This window comes from Physeter macrocephalus, chromosome 2 (genome assembly GCF_002837175.3).
Source record: "Physeter macrocephalus isolate SW-GA chromosome 2, ASM283717v5, whole genome shotgun sequence".
In the NCBI taxonomy this organism is placed as follows: domain Eukaryota; kingdom Metazoa; phylum Chordata; class Mammalia; order Artiodactyla; family Physeteridae; genus Physeter; species Physeter macrocephalus.
Window position 1 is genome coordinate 30136436 of NC_041215.1, and position 24665 is coordinate 30161100.

The following is a 24665-nucleotide window of genomic DNA, read 5'->3' on the forward strand; positions in this document are numbered from 1 at the left end:
TGAGGATGTATGTATAGCTGATTCACTCTGTTATACAGCAGAAACTAACACACCATTGTAAAGTAATTATACTCCAATAAAGATGTTAAAAAAAGAAAAAAGAAAGGTCCAGTGTATGTCAGTGTAGTTTGGTCAACACAGTTCTCAGGACTCCCATACTTAAAAAATGGAAAAGGTTACTTTGGGAATAAAGCAGGCCAGTTAAAGCCGGGTGGGGCTTCTCCGTCCATCCAAGTCAGTCCCAGCCAGGCAAGCACGCCTCCTGATGACTGGCTCGTGTTTTGGTTTAGGTTGTGTTTCCCCCCTCCTCAACATCTTAAATATTCAGACACCCCAGAACACTGACAAAAAAAGAGAAACAAAATAACAAAAACACTGAAGTCAGTAAATCAGAGTTTTGTCGGCTTAAAATGTGTCTAAAGTGCTTTCCCAAATAGGAGATATATGGAGGAGGAGCTACACTGCCTGCAAACTTCCCGAATACTGTTTGTATAAAATTAATATTCTCCGAGGACAGGCCAATATGAGAGTTTACTGCATAGATTTCAGACTGTAGGGCTCTTCTAGTATTTAGAATGTAACCTTGCCCTACTCTTAGGACATTAAGTCAGGACACCAACAGGAGAACTTGGTTCATGATCAGAAAGTGCTTTTCTGATCATGAAAATCACTAAGATTTCCCTAGCGCCTGATACAACCTTTTAATAACTCTGCAAATTACAGGTGAGGCAAAACATATGTCTACTTAGAAGAGATAAGCAAGCAAATCTTTAGTGCACTAAATTATCCCGATGAAAACGGTGCCTGTTTTCTTTCCTTGCAGCTTTAAAATAATAGTAATGACAATTTAAAATCTTAGCACAGAGTGATACATACCATATCACAATTTCTAAGTATTTTAATTTACTTAGGCACTACATTCATTTAGACAATCTTTAGAACACATCTCAAATTCTCGGGTAAGGCGGGTGCCTCACTTACAGCAGCATGTACATTTATATAAATATCCAGTGGATGGAACTGCGAAACAGAGCACTTAAATAAAAGCAGCTCTATCTCCAGGAAGGATTCACCTGTATGGGGCAAAAGAACGCGTATCTGAATACTGTGCTTTAACAGGCCTATCCTAGCGAGTGCTCGATGGATACAACTGAAAGCCAAACAATCAAATCCACGAATATCTTCGAGGACGAAAAAAAAATTTCACCAGGTGCTCAGAATGCAGAGATGCACCCGCTAAAATGAAGCTCATTACAATTTGCGTAGTTAGGTAAAAAAGCTCCCTATTCAAGTAAGAGCTAAGGAGCTACCGAACAACTAACTATGGAAGACTCGGGCCAGGCCGCCGAAAAAGAGACCAAAGCCTTGGTAGGCAGAGCGCTAAGGTGGGCCCCAGGGTCCCCGCCTCCTGGTGGGTAAGCCTTACAGCCCTCTCCAAGGGTGAGCGGGACTTGCGCGTGCGATGGACTTCACTCCCATAATTACATTACGTGGCAGAAGGGGTTCTGCAGGTATAATTAAAGTCCCTCCCTCATTGGCTGACTTAGTTAAAGAGCAGATTATCCTGTGTGGTGACAATCAGGTGAGCCCTTTTTAAAGAGGCAGAGAGATTAAAATGAGAGTCTCCTGCTGGCTTCATTTTAATTTATCTTTCATTTTTGACGAATAGTTTTGCTGAATAGAGAACTCTTTTTTATATATATATAAATTTATTTATTTATTTTTGGCCGTGTTGGGTCTTCGTTGCTGTGCGAGGACTTTCTCCAGTTGCGGTGAGCGGGGGCCACTCTTCATGGCGGTGCACGGGCCTCTCACTGTCGCGGCCTCTCTTGTTGCGGAGCACAGGCTCCAGACGCGCAGGCTCAGTAGTTGTGGCTCATGGGCTTAGTTGCTCCGCGGCATGTGGGATCTTCCCGGACCAGGGCTGGAACCCGTGTCCCCTGCATTGGCAGGCAGATTCCCAACCACTGCACCACCAGGGAAGCCCGAGAATTCTTGGTTGACTTTTTTTCCTTCCAGCTGCCTCTGTCCCCCATGGTTTCTTTTTTTAAAAAAATAAATTTATTTATTTTATTTATTTTCATTTTTGGCTGCATTGGGTCTTCGTTGCTGCGCGCGGGCTTTCCCTAGTTGCGGCGAGCGGGGGCTACTATTTGTTGCTGTGCACGGGCTTCTCACTGCGGTGGTTTCTCTGAGGACGGGCTCTAGGTGTGCGGGCTTCAGTAGCTGTGGCGCACGGGCTTCCGTAGCTGTGGCTCGTGGGCCCTACAGTGCAGGCTCAGTAGTTGTGGCACACGGGCTTAGTTGCTCCACGGCATGCGGGATCTTCCCGGACCAGGGCTGGAACCCTTGTCCCCTGCGTTGGCAGGCGGATTCTTAACCACTGCGCCACCAGGGAAGCCCCTCCCCCGTAGCTGCTGATGAGCACGCAGCTGTTTGTCTTCTGAGGACCCTGGCTATGCTGAGCTGCTTCCCTCTGCTGTCTTCAGCTTTCAGCAGCTTGATTAGGACGTGTCTAGGTGTGGGTCTTTTTTTAAAAATCCTACTTGGAGTTTGCTGAGCTTCTCAGAAGTGTAAAGTTTTTCATATAATTTGGAAAGTTTTAGGACATTATATCTTCAAAAATTCTCCTGCGGGCTCTGGAGAAGCAAGGTGCCAGGCTGTAGAGAGGACCATGTGATAGGGGTGGAGAGCAGCCTCCACCGGCCGAGAACGCCCCCTGCTGACAGTCGGCGGGAAAACAGGCACCTAGCCCTCACCTGTAAGGAGCTGAATTTGGCCAAGAACCAGGGAGCTGGCAGAGAAGCCCAGGTCTCAAGTGAGATCCAAGACCCAGGCCACGCCTTGACTTAAGTCTGGGAAGACTCTGAGCAGGGAACCCAGCTGTGAGCTAATACATTTGTGCCGTTTCAAGCTGCTAAGTTTGTGGTGATTTGTTGTGCAATAGAAAACTAATACAGAAGCCACAAGAGAACCTGCAAGGCTCTGGTTTTGAAAATGATGGCTTCAAAATGTCACTTGAAATTAGATAATTTCTCTTTGGGTATTTATCATTCGTTAATTCACTGAGGATGCTTATTAAATGCCTACTTTGTTTTACAGGTCTTGTGCTAGGTGCAGAGCATGCAGGGTGAACGAAAGCAGGGAGGTGGAGGAGGCACGGCCAACAGCAGGGCCACGCCTGGCCCTGAAGACACCCAGGGCCCAGGCTGGGTCCCGAGAGAATTAGCGGCAACCAGGTCAAGACTACGTCAGCAGCTGGCGTGCCTGGGGTTCAGCCCCAGGGCAACGGTCTAAACCGATGGGCCTCAACACGGCATTAAAAATCAGCCAAGAGTGGAAGGAGCCCCGACCAGACAGAGCAACGGCCACGCTCCACTCTGTACCAGTGAAGTCAAGTGACTTCGGGGAGAGCACAGCAATCTAGGTTAGTTTTCACTGCAGCCAGGACTGAGAACTACCGACGTAAAGCTTTTCAGCTTCCTCTGAGGGGCCGGGATCACTGTCCCGGAGGCCAGGTTTGACCTCAGCCTGAAGGTGTGGTGTTTGTCAGAGTCCTCACGATGGGGAAGGGGAAGGCGAAGAGAAGACATACGGGCAGACACTGGAGGCAGTGTTTTGATGCCCCGGGCTAGATAACTCAAGGAAAAACATTCCTCTAGTGTCCTGATTAGAAAGGTTAGGACAATAAAAACGAGCTCAAATGTTTAATGTGCATGTCCAGAGAAAGTAGCCATCACGACCAAAGCTGGCTGTTCCCATACAGGCCCTAATCATGATAACGTGCATGTCTAAAACATCTTCCAGCCCCATGGGAGGGAACACTTCAGTAACCTTCAATTACAAAAACACACACTCATGTAGACACACGTACTCAACGTGTTATGACTAAAGATAGGAAGTTGTACTTGGGCTCTTGTATTTCTTGGTTGATCTGTGACTTTGAAAACCGTAACACAAATATCTTTCTGACGTCCCAATCAACCAAATCATGCCACCACCTCCCAGTGTACCTCCCTAGTCCCAAAGAGGCTTAATGGTGAAATTAAAGGTTGCCAGTGAAATGCTCTTTCAATAAATATTGAAACATTTTACAAACGGATCATAAATCAAAAATGTTATTTACTATTAGAACAGTAATTTTGAATGAGTGCTCTAATAAAATTCATCCTTGTTTCTTTGACCTTGGACAACTTAGTTTATTACTGTACAATGGCTGGAGAATTACATTGGCTGTCACCCTCCCAAAGAAATCCTGCAGGTGATTCTTTGGTTCCCTTCCTCGGACTCCATTAGAGCAGGAGCTAGGTGTTCAGGGGCATTTGGTACCACAACAACCTTGCTAACTACCTCTTGGAATCACCCTTAACCCTGCCTCGACCCAAGTGGTCCACGTTACCAACTCTACCCCAAGGCCAAAGGACTATTTTGGTACGGATGGCGGTGGAAGGAGTATACTACGGGGAAAAAAGAAAAGAAAAGAAAAGGAAAAAAAAAAAAAAAAAAAAAAAAAGCAAGGTTCATGATTACACACAAATAACCAAAATCAAGTACTTTTAGTCTGAAACCAGAGCTAAGAAATCTGGTTTTTAACAGTAACTTTGAAAGGCTAGTTTGTTTATATATAAAGTAAAAGAACAATGGCCATGTGTGAAACTCAAGTGTAGAACAGGACACTGACAGGAAGAGAATAATAGAAACAACAAAGAGAGTGATACCTTACACTTCCTGCGAGCTTATAACCTGTCAGGAATTGATCATGCTTTTAACGTATATGAATTCATCTTCATAGTAGTCCTAAGGCAGAATACTACCTAAGAATAGAAATAACAGGGTCCCGTGCTCCCTCCACTGTGTTATATGCCTTTCAACGTGCCATTTCAGAAGAAAATAGCAAATATTTCTCTTCAGGTGATTGAAAAAAAAAAAAAAGCAACAACACAACATCTTGGTATCAGGGTGTCTCCCATGATACAAGATTTCAGATTTTCATTTTGATCTTCAATGACTGAAACTAGACGGAGCTGGGGGGACAGGAGCAGAGCTTTGGTTTCCTAGAAAAGGAGCGATAGTGGTTTGCGTGTAGGTTTGTGGGTGGTTTACAAGTTCCCATAAATTCCTCTTCGTGATGCGCGCCTGAGGACGTACCTTTCTCACGTCTGAACTCTTTGGTTCTGTCGTCCAGGTTATAATTCTAGAAACGGCAAGCCTTGTCTCACTCGAGTTTATGAAATCTGTTGGGTCCATCTGCCTAGCGAGAGACTCGATGTACTTCAGGATTGCAACTTTGACCTGAAAGATCCAGCAATTATAAACAGTAGGTACACTTTATAAATCTTTGAACAGAACTCTTAACTGGTGTTCAGAGAAAAAGTACACACTACTGAGGAGACACCGCCTTTCTCCTGGATTTATGTTCCTACACGCAGGGGCCTCCAGCAGGGAAGAAGCATGAGATGACTGACAGGGAAGCCTGGGAACAGAAGGGAGGCCTGCAGCCTAATCCCCTTCCCTCTGTGACTGCCGGGCCTGCAGCGGAGGCAGGCTCTGCTGCTCACAGACGCCGCAAGACACGTGCCGGGCAGGAGCCCCCGTTGGGGTGAGGGGTGGAGGCACCCGGGGGACCTCCAGCTCCGCCACCGACCGCGGGGCAAGTACAACTCTGTGTGAGTTTTACTTTTCAGCCGCTCTAGGCCAGGTCTTGCAAGGTAGCACTGAAGGTAATTCAAGCTGATAATTCTGCTCTAACTTCCCCACCGAGGCCTCACTTGGTTTTGACCTCAGGAGAAAAGGGTTATTATTTATTGGGCCTCTCCTAAAAACCTCAGCAAAATTAGCGATCAAAGAACAGACAATGTACCTGATGCCATCCAAAGGAGCACATCCTCCTTCAAATACCATTAGTTCATTCTTAATAGGTATGATGTTTATAAAACATGTCACAATTCATTTTTCATGTGTTAACGATGTTAATATTAAAAACATTCTAATAAGATACCTATTTTAACACATCAAAATTTTCTACATTAAATATTAACGTGAAACATTGTAATAATGCCCAAATGTTGGTAAGGATGTGGAACAACTGGAGTTCTCAGACACCCCTGGTAGGAATGTAATCTGATATAACTGTTTCGGCAGTTTACAATAAAGTTAAGCATGTCCCTACCCAATAAACCAGCAACTTCTCTACTATGTACTGAACCAAGAGAAATGGAAACATGTTGCTCACAGCAGATTTACTCACAATAGCCAAATAGGAGTCATGTATAAACAAGTATATTTTAAGCAAATTTGACTTCTAGAGGTTGAACTATAATGACAAATAGTTACCGACCTTGAGGTTAGGAGTTTGGGTTTGATCCACAATAAATCTCATCAAAATGTTAAATTGCTGATCAAATGGAAAGGAGTCCCTAGGTTCAAAAAAAAAAAAGCATTTTAAAAGAAAGACTTATTACAAAAAACAAGGTAAAATCATATAAGAAACAAAAACACACTATTATAGATTCCTCTAACATACGTAAAAAGCATGTTTATATTTTTAAAATATTACCTTTCATTTTATGTAAATACTAAAGTAATAACACATTACATAGAAAACGTATTTATTTATTTCTTGTTTTGTTTTTTTGGTTTTTGTTTGTCTGCACCGCATGGCGCATGGGATCTTAGTTCCCGGACCAGAGATGGAACCCGGGCCCGGCACTTGAAAGCGCCGAGTCCTAACCACCAGACCACCAGGGAATTCCCTAGAAAATTTAGAAAAGGGGAAATCTTGTTAAAAGTCCCGAAACACATAAACTGAGCAATGAATGCCGGCTTGCCTTCTTGGGATCTGCTCGTCTTCTTTCCAGGTACCTTTCGGAATACTGCTCACATGAGAAACACTTCCATCGCCCAAATCCAACTTTTACATCCCGACGAGGCTGCTTGCAGCTGCCCTTGCTGAAGCTGCCTGCACAGTTCGTGGGGTCCTCGCTGGGTAACCGCCCGTGAGCTGGCTTTGTGCGGTCACCACAGAAGAGCGCCCGTGGGACACTCACCCAGAAACACCCCTCCCTCCAGCTACAGACACACACAGGAGCCTGGGACCCTAAGAGCCCCGCTCCGGCTCCACTTCTCGCCTGCTACTCATCTCATTTCTCGTGGTCCTCTCACATTTTTGATCCAACTGAGTAACCCTGAGGGCTCCTGGCGAGGGAGAGCCAGTGTCCTCTCCCTTAAAAAGCCACAATTACTAGTGTGAGTTTAAAATTGCCTGAAGGAGCCCTCGTGCCCAATGCAGGTGTCCCTTCCATGCTAACAGGGAAGATAATGCAACGCAAAGATCGATTCCAATTGAGGCTGAGTGACTGCATCACTTTCTTTTAGACTCCCTTGGAGACGATTCTCAGTGTACGGAAGGGTAGTAGAAAGAGAAGGGACACAGGTTCGAATCTTTCAGATTACAGGACTGATCTGAAATTTGAATGAACTAATACAAGAAAAACATAGCGTGTGTGGCACATACTAGTTACTAGTAGTACCACCATCATAGTTACTAATAAAAAGTAAACGTGACCGACAGCACATCCTTTTCTCCCACAACTATTTGTATCCAGGAAGCTCTGAGGACCACCTCCGGAAGCAAAGCGCATCTTAGTATATATGATTTAAGTGACTCATGCTGGCCACACGTCAAAGAAACGAACCACACACAGAACACCTCTCCTTTCTTCTACAGCAAAGGGAGGATGGAGAATACATCTGAGTCATGGGTGTATTTAAGCTGAAGCTGTGCCCTGCTGTCGAGTGCAGCCAAAGGAAAGGAAACTGAGGCAGATTCACAATCAGGCCTCTCACCTGAGGAACAGCTCTCAGCCACCACTGAGACGCCCTCGGTACTCGCAATCCTAGAAAAGCTGAAAGAGCTAAACGTCTCAGCTGCCGAGAAAAACGGACACATGCTTTAGGGACCTAGGCCAGGGAATTCCCCAGAAGAGAGTTCTTAAAGGAATGAGGCATCCAGGAAAACTAATAGGAGGGCACAATTATTTCCCTTAATCACCAAAGATCAGAAATATAATCGTAATATTTCCATCACCCCCTAAAAATCTGAAATGGATCTTCTGTCATTCATAAATTCACCTGAATTCAGGAAGCAATCTACAGGCTCAAGTCTGGCTTACAAATGTTTTCCCTGGCTTTCACAGTGTCATTAAAAAAAAAAAAAAATCTTGGAATATCTTGCCTTAATCCACATTTCTGACCTTTCTTGAAAAGCCTGGACCACTGGGCCCACATCCCCCGTGACCACAACTCACCACAGCTCCCTGGCCTCTCGCGTAACCGCCCTGCTGTTTACATCGCTCGTGTATCATCAGCTGCATCAGCTCAGCCCCTCTAGTCAACCTCTGGCCAAACTGTGAGGAATACACTGGTGTAGAGGACTGTCCCCCACCTGCACTACACTTAGTCACCCACAGGAGGGACGGGGCCTGAAAGCCTTACTGAAAATACAGTACGTTACACAGAGTTCACTGAAAATCTAAAGGGAAATCTACTTGGATAATAACATTCTATAGCAGCACAAATTTCACAGATCTCCAGGGTCGGGGACCAAAAGAAAAGCTGGCATCACAGTGTAGAGGAACAAATGTAGGCTTGGCAGCCAGAGACGTCTAACAGATGCAAGCGCGGGGGACAATGACGGGGCAGCGTGATGCCCTCCCCACTCTCCCGCAGGCCAGCTGGCGACGGCAGGACACACAACAGAGTGACAACCGGCTCTCCTGGATGCTGGCTCCCCGGCTGCCGCGAGCAGGAAGTGGGGCTCCGGGTGTGTCAAGTTACTCTCTGTTTCCTAATTTTATAATGAAATGAGAAAGGTCCTTCCATTTTGACAATTCTGTGATACCTACTCATATCCCAGTTTGCAGTAACGGGTCATATAACAGTTACTACGCTGATGATGATTTTCTGGAGACATCTGTTTATTCTTTTAAAAAGTCAGCAATCTGACACATTCCCCTCCGTCATCCACCAAATCACGAGCAAGACATTACTGCGAACCGTCTTCTGAGACCATTCAATCTCTGTCACTCGTGTGTCAAGGATTTACTATTACACAGGCAAAGATCAGAAGTTTGTTTCCAAACAATGACAGCACAGAGTCCGTTTTTTTACACTTTTTCTGAGCCTCAGTAGCTTTTCCTTTCTCATAAAGGCCAGATGGGCTACAAATATTGTAAGTGTGTTATCATCTCTAGCCAATGAACTGTTAATAGAAACTATTCCTGGATGAACGGGAACCCTACACCACACATGAAAAGAAAAACTTCTAGTGTGCCTTATAAGAGGTTGAAGTCGTAAAAATACTGAGGTCTTCAGAAGGATGCTCATAAATATTCTAAAGTGTTTTTTAAAGAGAAGAGAATCAATTTTCAATTTTTTTTTCTTTTTTTTTACGTTTGTCTTAGGCATTCACAAAAATAATGTCAACTCAAGGAAGATATGGGCATTTCATCTCACGGATTGCTGGGATATTTCAACATATATGTTAATAAGAGAATGTGGGAATTAAGTAAGAAAGTAGATATTCAAGTGGGTGACAAAAGCCACAGGTAACAAAAATGACAAGAAACCACCTACAAAGACTCTCATAGTATCAAAATGGTCTAGCGCCCCTGCCCCACCAGTAGACATTTTCCCTAAGAGGACATACAAATGGCCAACAAGTACATGAAAAGATGCTCAACATCACTAACTATTAGAAAATTGCAAATAAAAACTACAATGAGGTATCACCTCACACCTGTTAGAATGGCCATCAGCAAAAAGACAAGAGATAGCAAATGCTGGGGGGAATGTAAATTGGTGCAGCCGCTATGGAAAATGGTATGGAGGTTCCAGAAAAAAATTAGAACTAGCGAATTCCCTGGTGGCCTATCGGTTAGGACGCAGCACTTCCGCCGCTGTGGCCCACGTTCATCCCCTGGTCAGGGAACTGAGATCCCGCAAGCCACGTGGCACAGCCCAAAAAAAAAAAAAAAAAAAAAGAAAAGAAAAATTAGAACTACCATATGAGCCAGCAACCCCACTGCTAGGTATATATATCTATCCAAAGGAAATGAAATCAGTATCTCAAAGAGATATCCGACCCCATGTTCACTGCAGCACTATTCACAACAGCCAAGACACGGAAACAACCTACGTGTGTTGATGGATGAACGGATAAAGAAAATGTGGTGTACCTATAAATGGAATATTATTCAGTCATAAAAGAGAAGGAAATCATGCCATTTGTGACAACATGGATGAAACTTGAGGGCATCGTGCTAAGCGAAATAAGCCAGATAGAGAAAGACAAATACTGCATGATATCACTTATATGTGGAATCTTAAAAAAAAAAAAAAGAAATCAAACCCATAGAAACCAAGAGTAGAATGGTGGTTGCCAGAGCCTGGTGGGGTGAGGGAAATGGGGAGATGTTGGTCAAAGGGTACAAACGTCCCGTGACGGTTCTAACACTTGCTAAGGGAACGTATCTTGACTGCTTTTACCACATAAGCGACAAAAAATGGTAGTTATGTGAGGTGAAGGATGTGTTAACTGACATTGCCGTGATCATTTACCAATATACACATGTATCAAATCCTCACGTTAAACACTTACAACTTGCACAATGTTGCCTGTCCGTTTTACCTCAAAGGCTGGGAGAAAATGATCTTGCCCCCCAACACTTGCCTGGTGACATCGAGAGCCTTCTGAACCTTCGCTTGCACAGACCCAAGCAAGTCTGCTCCCATCTTCTTAAGCAGTTGTGTGAGGAGAACAAAAAGCCAGTCTTGCAGGTCACCCTTATGAATTATTATAAAATCCACAAGCGTCTCCAAAAACATACTGAAAACCTAGACACAAACGGAAACCAAGCATTTCACATATTTAATTCATGATTTCCTCCCACGTCTCCAAAACGATAAAAATGCCCCCTCCTGGCTTTTTGTCCAGAATCGTAACTGGGGTTGACACCGTCCACAACCGGACCATGGCACAGGAGGCAAGCGCAGTGACAAGAACGGATAAAGGAAAAGGGGTCGGAACTTACTCTCTGGTGTGAATTCCACCGCAAACCAGGCCATGCAACAAAACAGATTCCATGTTAGTCCACAGTGAAGTCATACAAGTTTCATGCAGTTTCGTAAAAGGCCTGAAAAGGCTACAAACTGACGAAATAACTCTCCCCTCCCTCTACACGCCTTTAAAATTCAGTACAGAGAGAAATGAACTTTGCTGAAAATATGAGTCTAATCCCTGGAGGTCTTTCTTTTCTTTCCTTTCCTTTCCTTTTTCCTTTCCTTCCTTCCTTCCTCCCTCCCTCCTTCCCTCCCTCCCTCTCTCTCTCTTTCCTTTCTCTCTCCCTCTTTTTCTTTAAAAAACCTTTTAACCATCATAATTCTATACTGTTATTGCTCATTGCCTAGCATTCAACAGAAACTATTACAGGATGAGGGGAAAAAAAACAAACTTGCATATGTATTGCTTTTCATTTCAGTCACCTATTTTGATGTATGCCCGTTCAGATAGCATAAAGTATTATCTTTATGAAAAGATATTATAAAAGCCATACCAATCTTTATAAAAGATTATGGCTTGGGATGAAAGACACCGACAGTTGACATAATCCTCACGCCGCTGTGTGACCACCATCAGTGCTCCCTACGGTGAGACAGAGCTCACGGTGCATCACCCCTGAACCAGCCTCAGAGACGTTAGCGGTGGCACCGTGCACCCCACTTGGTAAGTGAGTCCTGCTCTCCTGGGACAACCCGGCTATCACAGACCTACTCAGTTCTAGCTCAGCAACTATTAACCACCAGGGGTCTCCCGTGAGACAGCTCAGAAGGAAGCCAGTGAGCCCCAGCTGTGGGATTCCTGGCTTAGCACAAAGGCAGCTAGCAAATATTTACTAAACTGAGACCTGCAAACTCACTGAACAAGAGCCTTCTGATGGAAACAAATTTCCTTCTTTATCCTCACTTTCTGGTTCTGAATCAGCAATCTAGAGGCGACAGGTAATAGAAATTCCATCAATGTCCAAATCCATCTAATATTCCTTACGCTATACATCTTATGAATCGTATGCTTATGATGCTTTAAATCTTACTGCTTTTAATACTATCTTAGCGAAAATCTTGGTAATTATATCTTTGGATATCTACCTGGCCCTTAAACTCAACGTTTCTTGGATTTTATTAATACTGTGAATGTCAACCTTGCTGTGGGGGTCATAACAGGAATTTTAAGACATGCTTTAAGACCAACATTGAGGAGAACTGTTGCCCCCGCCCCAAAAAGGAGCGCCCTTGCGTTCACTCTCCTATGCTCCCGTGAGCATTTCAAAAGGCAGGGAGGGGTCCCGTGTTGTTTTCTCTATCCCTAGCCCAGAGCGGTTGCTCAGTAAATGCTGAACGAGTGCACGGGTGGATGGATGACTGACACTTCACAGACAACTCCTGTGAGGACGAAAGGGTAGGAAAAGAAGGGGGCTCACAGTAACTGGCTAGACTTTCTGGCCACCACAGGTTCCCTTCTCCCAGGAGGATTGAGAAGAGACCATTTTTACTAAGAAAACGATAGTGTAAGACAGTTAAGTCTTGCATATCAAGCATTTGAGATTTCGCTGGTGCTGATTTCTGGTTCCCTCAATTTCTACTTTAGTTTCTGTCCTCTATCTACCCTTTAACTTTCCTGATATCTTCATTCCTCTGTTTTTTCTTTCTCTAAAACCATCCAACAGCAACAGCCTGCAAAGGCTTCCTCCCAAACAATGGTATCTATTTACAATCTAGACTCCAAGTGAACTTTTGTCAAGGGTCCCGCTCTCGGCTCCACTCCTAGAAAGGGCCTGTCCCTCACTCCTGGGTGCTCTCCCCTCAGCAGGGAGTCCTTGCCAAAAGGTGGTCCTCCTCCGGTCCCCAGGAGGTGTAGGCACCAGCTAAGTGACCACCATCCAGCAAATTCTTAGAGGCGGCAATTCTATGGGTGTCTGGAGAAATACTTAATGTGGTTCTTCAGTAAATCCATTTTATAAATGCTTCCATTTGTCTATCTTGTCCCATACAGACAAATTCTACATGGGTACCCCCCCCCCGCCAAAAAAAATTTACATAACTTGATTATTTTCTTCACTACTGTAACTTTTTTCAGGAAGGCATTATATTATAATACACTGTTACATCCTAGCACCCAGCCCACCATTTGGCTAAGTATGCGAAAATACTTGCTCAGTAAGTAAAAGACTACATCTCGTTCTCTCCACGGTAACCCTTACTTGAAACACACTTTATTTAACTTCATGTTGTATGGACATTGGAAGCTTCTAAGAATTCTGTTTTCAGAAGCCATAACAAACTATTGCTGAAATTGGGGTCCAGTCTGTAAGGTCTACACTGTGCTGCGGGGCTGGTATCCCACTCTGAAGTCGTGTATTATGCGGCCCACACAGACATGCAGAGAGGAACACAAGCAGGCAGGTTCCCCAGACCTTACCTTGCTGTGAGGGTCGGCAAACATTCGGGTGAAAATCTCACACAATCTTTTCAACTCCACCCGACTAGAGGAAAGAAAACAGAAATAAATAAATTTAATATTTAATAAGCCGATACTGAAATCAGTTACAGCTTCTCGAAATCCTTTTATTTCATTCCACTACATAAGCTTTATATAATTTTTATATAACGAAGTCCTTTCTTCACAAATCAATTATCTAAATTTTAATTTATGATGGAACTGCACAGGAATGACAAAATCACGATCGTTTTGCTCTCATTCTAAAATGAACCGGAACCTCAGAGCGTGATCACCTGAGTTCACCCGTGTGGGCGTGGCAGAGCCACGAGCCACATCCCGCTCACCTCGTTGCAGGTGTGTTTCCACCACCATGTGCTTCGGGGTCAGACAGACCTGGATTTTAGTCTCGGTTCTGCTAGAGCCAAAGTACTCTGATGTCTTTGCATCCATTTCAGTGAACCAAGCGGCTGCTAAAAGGATTAAAGAACACACCCTACCTGCAACTGTGCCTGAGACAAAGCAAACAGGCATCTCCTGTTGGTGCCCCTGTGACTTTTCTTACCCTCACCCTGAACTGTACTACTGGATCCCATTTCTACTTCGAGGTTTCATCAGAAAGACTCACCTTCTTCCCCAAATCTTCCCTCTCAGGTTGGGTGGTCCTTTAACATTGCTAACAATGAAATCGAGGTCAGACCAACGCTAATCAACAGATTTCCAGAGATTATTCAATGGATACTTGGTGAACACTAAGAGTCAAGAAACTGGGGCCACGAGAATTGAGCAGATTCTTGGCGAATGACGACAGCAAACCCTTTTTCCTGTTTTTTGACAGGCCACTAGGGCACCGGAGAGGACCCGCGCTTCAGAGCGCATGTGGCGAAACTTCTCCTGACGCGTGCACAGAACGGAACAAGGGGGGCCGGGGGGTGGGGAGGGAAGGCGGCAGGAAGGAATAAGGCAGGGGCCAGACTGACTGCAGAGCCGCGGTTGAAGCCCAGTGATTCGTCAGTCAATGCTCCCACGGCTTTGCGGAGCCATCCGTGACCTCAGACACTTATCCAGTCTCACCGTACAGCTTTAAAAAAAGTTACCCGAAGAATATAACATAGTGTAGTTCAAACATCTCTGTAATTTTGAGATTCATCTTATAAGCAATGACCTATTAGTATTGCCATGGTTTAATAAGCAGCATTTCTTCTCAGATATTAAATACTGGTGTGTCAGTGGCGCCTTAGATTTGAGGAAATATGGTATAAACACATATTTTTGGTATATGTAATGCATGCTCATTTAGAAAATTTATGAAATATAGAAACAAAGAAAAATAATCAATTCTAAAACTAAAGAGTACTTTAGAGTACCCCATTTGAGTATCTCTTTACTCTGCATATTTATACACTATACCTACGCCTATGTGTATCAAAACATTTTAGACTGAGGCTGGTATCATTTTATCCATGACTCTAGAGTGTAATAAACCGTACCAACCTGCAGACTTGTGTTACTTTTGACCTAAATTGCAAACTGTACCGAGATTTCTCAGATAACACCTAACAGACAAGTGTAAGCCATAGGGAACCAAATGCTTTCTAAACCTAATCAGTTACAAAGTGTTTGCCGGATACTTCAAATTCCCCGGAAGGCAAGGACCACGACTTGGCCCTCCCAGCACCTTTAGCGCCTGGCCCAGCGGCTGGCATTCCGTAAGAACTCCCGAGATGACGGGAGCCCGGGTGAGGCCCCGGGAGTGCAGCACGGGACTCAGCCTGAGCTCACAAGCCTGGCCTCCTGCCCTCACCTCAGCGTTCTCTGGCTCTTCAGCAGGTTCTGCAGGCCCAGGAGCCCCTCCTTCCGCTCGGACCAGTTGGAGCTGGCGCAGTGGTTGAGCACCTCGGCCACATCCTCGGTCTGGCGCAGGTAGTGGGGGATGCCCCCGTTCCGGGAGCTGTACGAGCGCTCGGAGCACACGCTGGACGCGTCGCTGTTGGCGTCGTCGTCAGAATACATCCCGTACGGCTCGTACCTCCTCCTCACGGGCTTCTTCTGCCAGATCCGAGGACGCGTCGGGGGAGACACGGATAGGTGACGTGAGTCTCTCCACAAACAAAACCAACGACAGAGACACACACACAGGCGCATGCACCGCCCTTTCCCTGCGCTTCCAGATGAGGGGAGTAAAAACAGAAAAGCAGACGTAGGGTGAGTAACAAGCAGAGCCACCCACAGCAGAGGAAAGAGCGTGATCTCTAGCGCGGTGCGTGGCCTTCTCGGTAAGACAGACTGGCTGTGTGACTTCAGAGAGCCTCCTCGTCTGTCTGCTTCAGTTTCCCCATCTCTGAGATGACAACGATCATCCTTCTCACAGGGTTGTGGTCAGGATTAAGTGGAATTGTATGTTAAACACCCCGGCTCGGCACCTGACGCACCGTTTAAGTACGAGCGCCCACCAGCCCCTTCCCAATCAAAAGCAATCTCTCTTGAGCATGGTCTGTGAGTAAATCTGCTTGAATATTCATGCTTCCTTAAGAACGTCTGACACTGCAATGTCAGTGGCAGAGTGTCCTACATAAAAGGATTCCTAAATGATCTAAACCATTTTTATTAAGGACTTAAAGTTTTACAACACTAACAGGCCTCCTATAGACTAGCATACCCATGTCATTCATTTCTCTTACCTCTGAATATAAAACTGTAAGTTAAATCCCTGTATAATTTAGCAACAGCTACATAAAATAGATAAAACTTATAAAATACGGTTTCTCTAAGAGAAAAACAAATAGCTACTGGCTTAAATTGTACCGATGTAGTTTTCTAGGAATGTGACTTGTACGCCGGGAGAGCTCTGCCTTCCACCTACCGTCCCAGCATAATTATTAACAGCACCCTCTCTCACTCTCAAAAGTATCCTTGGTAGGATGATAATTATATGGTCATCTCACTTACACATCAACTAGATTCCTAAGATAAGAAAAATGTTGAATGTATCCATTCACGAAACAATAATGACATAAGAGGAGACACAAACTAGGTTAATAATTAAAATGAAACACTAGTAGGAAAAGGGGCAGAGCTTGATATTTGAAAACAACACTCAGGCAAATGTGAGAGATGACCAGTTCCATCACTAGCAACAGCATCACTAGTTTCCACAAAATCACAATTCAGAACAGAATTTCTATACTATGCTACTTTTTTTGTTGCTTTTACCAGCTCCTAAAGGAAATATACTCAACAGAAAAAAAAGAAAAACAAAAAAAAAAAAACAAACATAAAACAAAAGTTAAAGCACTGGTACCTTGCTCCTGGAGTCTCCTAACAGCTGTAGGCAGGAAAATATTGAAGGATGGGGAAAAAGCATAGAGAATTATGTCAGAAGCATATGTGGGGATCGTTCTTGCAACAAAAGTGTACAGCAGAACATATCTCAGCAAACCAAAAACACAGGTTAGCAAGCGATCCGTGTCAAGCGAATAACAAAGAACGCTTTCACAATGGCATTTCCTAACCCTCCTACGCCTCTCATGAGACCTTCCAGTATCTGCTGGAATTCTCTGCTGAAACTCTCCCCATAGCGCTGAGGTATATCCCTAATGCCGCTATTAACTCTGTTGCCTGCTCCTAGGACAGATGCTGCCCTGGGACTTCTTTTCTGCGAGCAAGGACTGTGTACCATCCCGGCGCTGTCTCTTCCGAAGCAGGTCACTTGGAGAGACCAAGCAGTTTGGACAAAACGTAGTAGTGAGGGCAGCAGGGGTGTAAGGGGAGCCGGAGCTCAGAGAAAAGCCCAAGTCAGGTGAAGGCAAAGCCCAGACTCTCCAGTCCTGCTCTGCCCCCTGGCACTCTGGGCACTGTACCCCTCCCGCCCCACCGAAGTGCTGTCTCACCGAGGGAGGGCTTTGCGCATCCATCACTTCTCACCCCACTGGCCCCCACTTCTTCAAGTCCCGGAATAAGTAAGAAACAGATTCCAAATGCTGCAACTTGGAAGGAAGAACCGCTTCACAGAATTGGGCGCCACCTCGTGACTCTTAAGTTAAAGTCCTGCTTAAAGCAATTATCCTGAACTCCGGCATCTGCCGGAAAAAGCCCTCCTCCTGCACACAAGGCTGATGAACAGAGCTGGCCGGGCAGCCCTCACCGTGAAACCATGAGGAGAGCGGAAAACTGCTTGCTCACAGATGCCTGCCAGAGAAATCTGGCTGAGCGGGAATAAATGAGGGAGGGCCAGGAGGGATGAGAGCTGAAATCACTGTGGCCACACGCTATAAAGTTTTGACTGGATGAAACACGGCTGGATTTAAAACCTCAGGGGTCTGATCACTGTGGCCACACGCTATAACGTTTCGATCAGATGAAACAGGGCTTGATTTAAAACCTCAGGGTCTCAAAGCGGGGTTATTACCTTTGTTCATTAGAAGAGAACAAGTCTTAAAACAGTACAAGCAAGACCAGAGATCGGGCAGTTCTAAAGCATGTCTATTTTAAATGCTGAGCACATAAACCAGAAAGTACAAGAGGCTGTGTTACTACCAGCTGAAATGCACCTTTAAAAGGCAATCTGACCACAAGCTGATTCTACTTAGGAATTCTTTGCTATAACCACAAGTTTAAGGACGTCTAATCACTTTATGTTGCTTTTTTAGGTATTACATTGTAACAGTGCAAAAACATACTCCACTAGTGCTTCATATCCTCAGAGAGTTCACCTTAAAATCTGGGAAAGTGTCCATAAATAATGACTTAAGGACTCATTTAAACAAACATAAAATCATATGGAACAACTAGTGAGGGAAATGGAATAAACGCAAGATTTTCAAACCACAAACGCTATGACCTACTGTTATACAATGATATGCTTAGGCTATGCCATCAAAGCCTGTAAAGCAACAGAAGCAATAGAAGGCAATAAAGGAGATGCTGAAAAATAAAAAGATAAAAAAGGAAAAGAAGAAGCCCAATGACATCAGAGAAGCCTGATGTCATCACAACTTCACTGATACTGTGGAGCACAGAAGACATACTGGACGCTAATGTGTCTCGTTAGGCCCGCTTTCACTTACGCACAGAGTTCACGGTTTAAGAAGAAAAGAATAATAATACAAATTTACACGGTTTAAAGAGTGTCAAAGATGACTTAGCGACCTGGTTTGGGGACTACTTCCTGTTAAGACAGAGAAAAACGCAGGTGAGTAATTGAGAGAGAGGCTCCACGCACGTCGCGCCTCTTACCAAAGCATCGGCGACCGCAGCTTCCAGGTCTGCACTGGTGCTCAGAACCCGCATGGCGTTCACAGAGCCGGGTATTCTTCCTGCCTGGCCGAGCCCAAACCGGTCTAGTTAAAAAACAAACGCAAAAGATGTGTCACTTTAATTCACGTGTTTTCCTTTCTTTGCGACGGCTCCTGCCTCGTCCCACTTACTGGACAGAGGACGGAAGCATCTCTAGCCAGTTTTCACTGCACCTGGCCTGTACTTTCAACTACACCTGACCTGCTTATTATCAGTGGCAGAGGTTACACGGTCCACATTTAACAGGATCGTGCCAAAAAGCATCCTTGACAACTGAAACGGTTCTTTAATGACAGTCTGTTTCTGAAAAGTGTTGAGACGTGGGGGGACCTTATTATAGAAGGCGGCTGGGCCGTGAGGGTAGTCTTTTCATGTATACAGCATTCTCTCTGAAGGCTAGCGGCCCTGATATTCGGTCAAACTAATTAGAAAGTTTTCACGGTTTGATCAATGAGTTCTAACGCAATGTGTAATAAAAAGTTAAATTTGAAACAAATGTATTAAGTTGATCTCTGTGCCAATTTTCATTAGTGCCTCTACTGTTTAACTGTTACTAAGCTCAATTAATGTTAGGTATTTGCTCATCACGAAGCCTGTGTCACCAAAGGCTATTTAAAAATCAGTTTATCAAAATCCTTTAATCCTCACCACAAAAAGCTAGTATCTTTGCTGCAAAACATTAATCATTCAGATAATATAAATTTCTCCTGAGTCCCTCAAAGGATTTTTAAATGATAATCTTTATACGTGTCAACCAAATGGACAGAATGCAAAAAAATGTCCAACTTTAGCGGTTCAAACAACTATTCTAAGCCTGTTAACAAGCGTGGACAGTAAAGGCTAATTTTTTTTTGGCCGCACGGCTTGCGGGATCTCAGTTCCCCAACCAGGGACTGAACCCTGGCCCATGGCAGTGAAAGGGCCGAATCCAAAAAGACTAACTTTTAAAAGTCCCATTACGTGAGCTGACCAGCCTTCCTTAAGAAGTGCTGAGATTACTTGGGACTCACTGCCCTTGTGAGGCCTTGCTGCTCTCAGCTGTGGCAGCTCAAGACAAAGCAGTCTGGTAAAAGGTTCTTACTTAAAATGCTAATGTATATTAAACCTTTGAAAGAAAAATGTTATGATTAAAAATGCTTTCTCTTTGTTAACAAGACCCTGTTTGGACAAGGAAAATCTCTGCATGTGCCATATTCTAGTAATGAAGCATTTAGGAAAAGAAAAAGAAATAAAAGAAAGCTAATGTCTTTTTTATATAATTGATCTTTCCTATAAAATGATATATTTAAAATTTTGGGTAGGTAACAAGACATCATCTACAAACTGGTGAGCTCTAAAAGTGAAGTGTTATTTAGCTTTTTTAAATTGTCAGCTTCGAAACGTTATACCTTCCACTGCCACAGAAAGGGGGAAAAGATTTAAACAGCTATTAAAAAAGATTTAATAGCTAATCAAAAGCTATACAGTTATGAATTTTTAGAGGGAAACAAAAATTGTATGTTATACTATCCCCTTTTTTAATGCACTTGTTGCTCATAATAAATTTCACCATTACGTGTATGTTTAAAAGGTGATTTAATGTGTCACATAAACTAAAAAGAGACCACAAAACAATTCTCTCTCTAGAATATAAATCATCACCCGAAATAACATTATAAATTTGAGATTTATTATGCACATAGTTTTATAAATGATCTTTGTTCAAGTCTCTTTTTTTCCATTAAAAAAGGGTAGATAGTAAGGGATTTATGAGTAACAGAATGAAAGTAATTCAGTTATAAGCCATTTAAAAATTACCCAGCATAAACGTAAATAAAACAGAATCTTAAAAAAAAGAAAGTAGGTCTCATGCCAGCAATTCTTGCTCCAGGGATAATACTGATTTTTCAGACACAAAATTAAAACTGTAAGAACAAAGCAATTATTCTGTGCTTCCCAGATGCATACAGCTTTGCCATACACAGTGACTGCAGATCATTTGATATACATCGTAGATAATTGAATTCCAAATCTTAAGGGGAAGTGTTTGTCTGGACCTAAGAAAATTTATAAGCCTTTTGTTTTTGCCAGACCAAAATCTGCTCTACGTTCTCTCTGGTACCGTCCAGTTTCCAGGGGATGGATATATATGACTGTGCCCTCAGTCTGGCTCATAACCTTCAGGGGAATATCCTAATCAGAGAATACATAATAAAATGCAAAGGTGGCTTCATTTAGAGGAAAAACAGAGACACTAACTCAGTAAATTGGTCACAGTTGTCACCATCAACAGTCTGACTTAACAGATTATGCCTTGTACTCAGTTGATAAAACTACATACAGTCATTAGGGATTATTAGCGTATCAAAATGATGCCAGTTAAATCCGGCAAATTGATGCATTATTGTATGCTCACTTTCTGCCCCAGCGGCTAACCAGGGCATTTGGGGGATTGTTACAATGAGGCTGAGATGGAGTGTTTCGGGTCTGCAGGCTGCAAAGGGTACCTTTGGCCTGACTTGATTATCCTAATCATGATTTGTTTTTCCATAAATGCTTTAGGACAATCCATTTCCTTCAATACATATGAAATGAGGTTTGCTATAATCTGGAACATCTGGTCACTAAATAGTACCTCCAAGTAATTAGAACCGGACGGTAGTAACTAGTATTAACAGACACCACTTTATTGGGAGCTAAGACTGAGAGATGAAAGCCTCTGCTGGATGAGGTCCATACCCCACTTCCTCCGAGGGACCCTTCAGGACACCTATCTGGGGCTGCTGTCTTCCTGGGGGAGGGAGTGAAAGGAGGGGCAGAAGTGCTTCCCCATCCTTTTGTTTTGTTTTGTTTTAACGTAAGTACGAACACTGGAGAAATGATGTCAAACAGGCTACAAAGCATCTACGGCCTATTAACAGGACCATAAACATTCAACAACTTAAAAAAAAAAAAAAGAAGCACATCGTGGCGGGGGGGGGGGGAGAAAATATGAGGTGCATACGTGCCAAGTGCTAGCGGACACTGATGGGAACAGACGTGACAATGAGCGTGGACAGGCATGGCATGCATGAGCGCGTGTTCACCTGACTGCCCAACAGAGTCAGCCGTGGCAAGAGCACTAGTGGACCTGGAATGACGTCGAGAGGCTGCAGGTAAAAGGAACGGCAACACCCACAGGGTTAACACACGAGAACCCCAGGCAGCAGCGGCCACAGGCCGGAGGGAACGCGGCGCTGCTCCCAGCACGGCCGTGTTTCCTCACGGAAAGAGATGGTGTTGGGTGTGAATGGACAGCGAGCGCCAATCCCCGGGCTGCACGCGCGGCGCTGGCGCAGGGGGAAGGCTGCCCGTGCACCCAGCGGCCCCCGCCCCGGGCGCACGCTGCCGCCGGGAGCCGCCGTCGCCACCACGGACTGGGCACAGGAAGGACGCCGGGGGCACGCCGAGGGGGCGGAGCAGCAGGATGGGCCGCGCCTCCCGTCAGGATGCGATGCACACGCGACCATGCACCAGAAACAGAAGCGGAGAAGTTCACAACGTTCTCTCGACAGACACAGAATGAAGTCACAAAAAGGGGGCTTTCATAGACAGGATGGATACACAACAAGGTCCCACTGTGGAGCACAGGGAACTCCATTCAATATACTGTGACAAACCATCATGGAAAAGAACGTGAAAAAGTACGTATGTATGTATGTATAACTGAATCACTTTGCTGTACGGCAGAAATTAACACAATGTTGTACATCAAGTATACTTCAATAAAAAAGAAATAAAATACTTCATGCTTCACAGATAAAGAATAAATCAATTAAAAAAAAAAAGAAGGGGGTTCAACAACTGAATTCCATTTTCCCTGGTCAACATGTGTGCTGTTCTGTTGCAGAAATATCCCAATGATTAATGAACTCACTGTTTTAACTGTTGGAAAGTTGGCTGTAACAAGTTGAACAGCCTTCGTTGGAGAGGCATTTGCAGGCCTCTGGTTATGAGCACCAGCTCCGTGACACATGGGGGGCAAGTCCTGGTCAGGTCACAACTAGCTGGGTGGGCCTTGGGCAAAGTACTAAACCCCTCTGTGTCTCAGTTCCTCATCTGTGAAATGGGGCCAACAAGGGTACCCTCCTCTTGGGAGTTAAGAGAATTAGGAGAGACTACACATCAAACACTTGAAACGCTGCCAGGCACAGAACAAACCGTGGTCGTTAACAACAGCAGTGCTGGTTAATACATATTATTTTGCTAGCAAGTGCTCATAATATTATATCACATCAATTCATCAGTCTGAGAAAACATACACCAAACTCCATCCTCGTGTGCAGAGAATAACTTTTAGAAACAATTATGAAATACAGGCTTGGGTCCAAACCTGAATTTATTGACCTGAGTGCCACATAATATGTGGCTTTTTCTTTACCTCAAAAAAAAAAGAAAAAAGAAAAAGAAGAAGAAGAAAAAAAAAGATAACATGCTTCTATCATTACTTGGAAAGAACACGGTGACTGTAGCACAGAGAGTTCATAGGTTTCACAGAGTGACACTGAGCAGTGCCAGAGTCCAGAATCCTCCCACATTTACATGCTTAGTCATGAAATGGAAAAACCCCAAACTCTTCAGTACAATTTTATTTACTTAAGCTCATGTCACCTTGCGAAATGTGCATATCTGCGGGATAAGGGGTACTGAACAGCAAAGCTTACCTGGTCAGTAAGGACAAATTTTTACCAGCATGCAAAAGAAAAAGAAAATCCCTAATTCCTCGAGATACACAAAAATAAGTCGGCAAGCTCTAAAACAGATATTACAAAACTATCACTTTCCTTAAATAAGGAAACTGGCAAAACAGTTTGTAAGACTGAAGCAAACTATTCATTTCTTGTACAAGCACAATGGTATCGTATCCTGACAGTTTAAACTGGAAACCATGTTTAAGCAACACCTGATCTGAAGGGTCCTTATTAAAGTCGTCCTTTGGTTCTGTTTCAACAGAATATTCTACAGCAAATCTGTCACGTAACAAGTCCTCTGTCACGTTCTCAAGTGAACGTCCCACAATGGAATCCAAGGTGGACCCGCTTATGTCAAAGCCTCATTGACAGCAGAGTCCTAGAGCCTTAATCTCACCTAAAAGCTGTCACTGTCACTATGTATTCATACCATTAAAATGGCCAAAATAACTTTTTAAGAAAAATGCAAGCTCAAACCCAATATGTAGTCACTGAAACAGAATTACTTCTGTCCTTTTCTTTTAAAAAGTGAAGGTTGGCTACATAAGTTGATTCAAAGGGGCACTAATACACTATCTCACTGACTTATAAAGGGGGTAGGAAATGAACATTAAAGTGAATGAGAATAAGAAGGAAACATCGCACTCTCCGAAGGGCGTAGTAGGCTCCCCGGGGGACAGCACCCTTTGGGACTTATCCATGAATTCCCAGGTGCCATCGCCACACCTGGAAATCCCGACTCAGAAACGTGGCCAAGCACTTTCTCTGTACCTGAGCCTGGAGAGGCCTCAGAAAGCAGTTAGTACATTTCGGAGGAACCAATGAAAGACACCTCAGGTGAGGCAGGGGAACAGCCACGCTCTGAAGTCAGACCCGTGTGGCCTTGGGAAAGTGGCCTCCTCTCCGCAGGTCTTGGTTTTGTCATCCAGACAAGAGAGACGACGATACCTGTCCCAGAGGCTGAACAGGACCCGCGAGGGTTATATGCCCACTGACCGCTCAGCACGGTGCCAGGGACACGTGGGCCCTGGTGCTGTTCTTGCTGGACAGGAGTTTTGTGAACAGATTTAACCCAACAAGAAAGAAAAAAAGTCATGGTCTAAAAACTG

At 44.2% G+C, this 24665-nt stretch overlaps 1 protein-coding gene across 11 annotated transcripts in view; it reads right to left on the reverse strand.

Moving 5' to 3' along the window:
* CLASP1 (cytoplasmic linker associated protein 1) overlaps positions 1-24665 on the reverse strand; it is a 273539-nt gene that overhangs the window by 60970 nt on the left and 187904 nt on the right. For 6 of the 11 annotated variants that reach the window (XM_055087270.1, XM_028501167.2, XM_055087294.1 and 3 more), the window contains 8 exons: positions 21913-21975; positions 18788-18891; positions 16854-16877; positions 15357-15601; positions 13535-13598; positions 10730-10893; positions 6338-6416; positions 5149-5292 (listed from right to left, as the gene is read on the reverse strand). In XM_055087270.1, the coding sequence (XP_054943245.1) occupies positions 5149-5292; positions 6338-6416; positions 10730-10893; positions 13535-13598; positions 15357-15601; positions 16854-16877; positions 18788-18891; positions 21913-21975 (887 nt within the window). The remainder of the gene's footprint in view (positions 1-5148; positions 5293-6337; positions 6417-10729; positions 10894-13534; positions 13599-15356; positions 15602-16853; positions 16878-18787; positions 18892-21912; positions 21976-24665) is intronic. The other 5 variants (XM_055087271.1, XM_055087276.1, XM_055087274.1 and 2 more) reach the window with 5 other exon arrangements.